General features: G+C 47.5%; 1 protein-coding gene across 1 annotated transcript; it reads right to left on the bottom strand.

Annotated features, from left to right (window-relative positions):
* Positions 1-3,225: 3,225 nt before the first annotated feature.
* Positions 3,226-4,173, bottom strand: LOC114805527 (olfactory receptor 52L1-like). Its single transcript, XM_029046850.1, has one exon. It carries the CDS (start codon positions 4,168-4,170, stop codon positions 3,226-3,228), a length of 945 nt encoding a protein of 314 aa, XP_028902683.1. The 5' UTR covers positions 4,171-4,173.
* Positions 4,174-4,445: the final 272 nt, after the last annotated feature.

Raw genomic sequence — 4,445 nt, 5'->3', positions numbered from 1 at the left:
CAGCACTGCTCTGAAGAGTGGGAAGCAGCATGGCCTAGTGGATAGAGCACAAGCCTGGGAGTCAGAAGGTCATGGGTTCTAATCCTGGCTCCACCACTTGTCTGCTGTGTGGCCTTGGGCAAGTCACTTTACTTCTCTGTGCCTCAGTTACCTGATCTGTAAAATGGGGATTGAAGCTCTGAGTCCCACAAGGGACAGGGACTGAGTCCAACCCACCCCCGTAGTTATACAATGCCTAACCCATAGTAAGCACTTAACAAATATCGAAATAACAATAATAATAATTATCATTATTATTATTATTAAGGCAGACCTGGCATCTTTAGCTCATGTGATTTGGGACCCTTCAATCCCAGTTGCTTTGTTCAGTGGTCTCTCCAGACCAAAGCCTCCTCCTCTGTCCATCCCATCCTCCTCCATTCCCTATTTCTTGGTTCCCCTTCTTGCTGACTCTTCCTCAGTTGATCAGTGCTATTTATCGAGCACTTACTGTGTGCAGAGTGCTGTGCTAAGTTTCTGGGAGAATACAAGAGTTAGAAGGCATTATCCCTGACCTCAAGAAATTTACAATCTAGAGGAGAAGTTTACAATGGAGCAGGGAGCTCAGGGTATAGCAAAAGAGTTTGCAATCTGTGGACCACAGGATTTAATACTAATGAAGTATGAAACTGTGTCTTTGGCTTTGTTTCCTATTCCCCTTCTTAATTGGGCCCCATAAGTCAATCAATCGATCCATCACATTTATTGAGTGCTTACTATGGACAGAGCACTGTACTAAGCACTTAGGAGGGTACAATATAGCAGAATTGGTAGACACATTCCCTGGACACAACAAGCTTTCAGTCTAGAGGGGGAGGTAAACATTATTATGAATAAATAAATTAAGGTTATGTACATAAGTGCTGTGAGGCTGAGAGAGGGGTGAATTTAGGGTCCAAATCCAAGTGAAGCAGTGTTAGAGAAGCAGCGTGGCTCAGTGGAAAGAGCATGGGCTTGGGAGTCAGAGGTCGTGGGTTCTAATCCCGGCTCTGACACTTATCAGCTGTGTGACTTTGGGCAAGTCATTTAACTTCTCTGGCCCTCAGTTACCTAATCTGTAAAAGTGGGATTAAGACTGTAAAACCCACATGGGACAACTTAATTACCTTGCATCTACCTAGCGCTTAGAACAGTGCTTGGCACATAGTAAGTGCTTAACAAATACCAAAATTATTATTATTATTAAGTGCAAGGGTGATGCAGAAGGGAGTGGGAGGAGAAGAAATAAGGGCTTATTCCGGGAAGGCCTCTTGGAGGAGATATGATTTTAATAAGGCTTTGAAGGTGGGAGAGTGATCATCTGTTGACTATGAAGAAGGAGGGCATTTTAGGCCAGAGACAGGATGAGGGATAAGGTCAAACAGGGAGAAAGATGAGATGGAGGTTCAGGGAGTAGGTTTCTGTTAGAGAAGCAAAGTGTGTGGACTGGGCTGTAGTAGGAAACCAGGGAGATAAGATAGGAGGGAGAAGGTGATTGATTGCTTTAAAGATGTAAGTAAGTAGTGTCTACTTGATGTGGAGGTGGATAAGCAGCCAGTGGAGGTTCTTGAGATGTGGAGAAACATGGACTGAAAGTGTTTTTAGAAAGTGATCCGGACATCAGAGTGAAGTGTGGCCTGAAGTGAGGAGAACAGGAAGCAGGGATGTCAACAAAGAGGCTGGTACAATAATCAAGGCAAACTAGAATAAATGCTTGGATTAGCGTGGTAGCAGTTTGGATGAAGATGAAAAGGCAGGTTTTAGTGATGTTGTGAAGGTTGAACCAACAGGATTTGGTGATGGATTGAATATTACCATTAGGGAAGCAGCGTGGCTCAGTGGAAAAGAGCGTGGGCTTGGGAGTCAGAGGTCATGAGTTCGAATCCCAGCTCTGCCACTTGTCAGCTGGCTGACCGTGGGCAAGTCCCTTAACTTCTCTGTGCCTCAGTTACCTCATCTGTAAAATGGGGATTAAGACTGTGAGCCCCACGTGGGACAACCTGATTCCCCTGTGTCTACCCCAGCGCTTAGAACAGTGCTCTGCACATAGTAAGCGCTTAACAAATACCAACATTATTATTATTAACAAACACCATCATTATTATGTCTCCCTTTCTCATCGCCTCCTTCTTTTAAATCCTCTCCCATCCTCCTTCCTCTACCTTCTTCCCCTCCTCATCCTCTGCCCCCTTCTACTTCCTCCATCCTCACCTCCTTTTCTACATTTCTCTTCCTCCTCTTCCTCTTTCTCCTTCTCCTTCTCATCCTCTCCTTTCCCTCCTCTCCTTCCCCTCCTCCTCCCAGCTTCCCCTCTTCTTTCACATTTTCTATCCCTTCTCCTCCCTTTTCTCTGTTCACTTTTCTCCCTCCTTCCCACCTGTCTTCTCTTCCTCAGTGAGAATTCTTTTGCTAGTTAACCCAGAGACAGAACTCACACAGGGAAACCAGAAAAACCACACAAATGCTCCTTTTATTTTTAATTAGTATTTTATTGTTAGTATTACTATCATTACTGTTATTATTTTGTTGTTATGGTACTAAGTGCTTACTATGTGTCAGTCACTCTTCTAAGAACTGGGGCAGACACAAGGAAATCAGTCTCTGCCCCATGCAGATAGAAAACAGATGTCTTGTCCCCAGTGTACTGATGTGAAAACTGAGGCTAAGAGGTCAAGTGACTTGCCAGGACTCGGCCTGCTAATTAGGTCAATCAGCACTTCTCTGCAAGAGGAAGAGAACCCAAGTTTCAGTCCTACAAGTGGCACTGACACTATGAGTGACTGCAGACAGGACACTCACCCTCCCTGTCCCCTCAACATGGATCAAGGGTCTTCAGACACACAGAAAAGTAACATACACACAAACACACGCATGCACGCACACATGCAGCCCAAAAGATCTATCTAATCCATCCCAGTTTCTTACATCAAATCCCACCCTTGAATCCCAGTCTTAAGAAAACTGGGCTCTATGGCTGTTCAGTACTATGATCCCTTGGCAGCTGATAGAGACGAAAAAACCATGCCTTCTGCCCTTGGCTGGTACTGGTCAGCAAAAGAATCAAAGGGAAGGGTCAACTCAATGGTGAGACAAGAGTAGGAGATCGGAATGGCAGTCCAAGACTGCTGAAAAGGCCCAGAGACAATTCTTCTATGATCTCTGCAAGACAGATGGTCTCCTGGAAGGTCATCCCCTAGGGGTAGGAGGTCAGTTCTGCCCATGGATGGAGAAGGTCCTGAGCACCCTGTGACGGATCTGCTTGGTCTTAATCCCGTATATAATGGGGTTGAACGCAGGTGGCACCAGGAGGTAGAGGGTCGCCAACAGGATGTGGACGTGGTGAGGGATGTTGTGGCCAAAGCGATGGGTGAGGAAGGAGAACATGCCCGGGATGTAGAACATCAAGATGATGCAGACGTGGGAGCCGCAGGTCCCCATCGCCTTGAGCCGGGCGTCCAGGGAGGGGACTCGGAAAACGGCCCGGAGGATGAGGACGTAGGAGGCCGTGATGGCCAGCACGTCCAGCCCCACCACCAGCAGGGCCACCATCAGCCCGTAGAAGCGGTTTACCGTAGAGTCATTGCAGGACAGCTTGACCAAGGCCATGTGCTCACAGTAAGAATGGGCAACGACAGTGCCCCGGCAGAAGGAGAGCCGCTGCAGGAGGATGGGGAAGGGTGTGATGAGGACCAGGCTCCGCCCCAGCACCACCAGTCCAATCTGCCCAATCGCCACTGTGTTCAGGATGGCAGTGTGTCGCAGGGGGTGGCAGATGGCCACAAAGCGGTCCAGCGCCATGGCCACCAGGATTCCAGACTCCATGGAGGAGAAGGTATGAATAAAGAACATCTGGATGAGGCAAGCATGGTACTCCATCTCCTGGGTGTGGGTCCAGAGGATGGCAAGCATTTTGGGCACAGTGGAGGTGGATATTACAAGGTCATTGATGGAGAGCATAGCCAGAAACAGGTACATGGGCTGGTGCAGTGTTGGGTCAATTTTGATGATGAACAGAATAATGTTGTTGCCCAACAGGGCCAGGATGTACATGATGCAAAATGGCACTGCCACCCAACACTGAATGTCTTCTATCCCAGGGATGCCAATTAGGAAGAAGGACTGCGGTCTCGAGCTGAAGTTGCTGCTGGCCATAGTCATGATATGTGAGATGGTCCCAATGGGAGATGGAGGGGTTAACTTTCTGGCAAGGAAAAATAAAGACTGAAGAGGGAAGTCACGGTGATCTACCAGCTGGGAGGGGCTCTGTGCCAGCAGCAGGAAGCCTCTGTGAGGAAATTAAGAGGGAATGAGCTTAAGCTACAACAAAAATGATTTAGTTAAATGCAAGCAAGAACTTCTTGGATGCAAAAACTACGAACTGCTAGAATGGATTCTGAAACCACGATGTGGGGCCTCTTTCCCTAGAT

The sequence above is a fragment of the Ornithorhynchus anatinus genome, chromosome 2 (assembly GCF_004115215.2).
Source record: "Ornithorhynchus anatinus isolate Pmale09 chromosome 2, mOrnAna1.pri.v4, whole genome shotgun sequence".
Classification (NCBI taxonomy): Eukaryota; Metazoa; Chordata; class Mammalia; order Monotremata; family Ornithorhynchidae; genus Ornithorhynchus; species Ornithorhynchus anatinus.
The sequence above is the reverse complement of the archived record's forward strand: the minus strand, read 5'-3'. Positions and strand labels throughout refer to the sequence as shown.

Excerpts from the sequence above, each read along its gene's own strand:
- LOC114805527 (XM_029046850.1), bottom strand. The coding sequence starts at position 4,170 with ATGGCCAGCAGCAACTTCAGCTCGAGACCGCAGTCCTTCTTCCTAATT.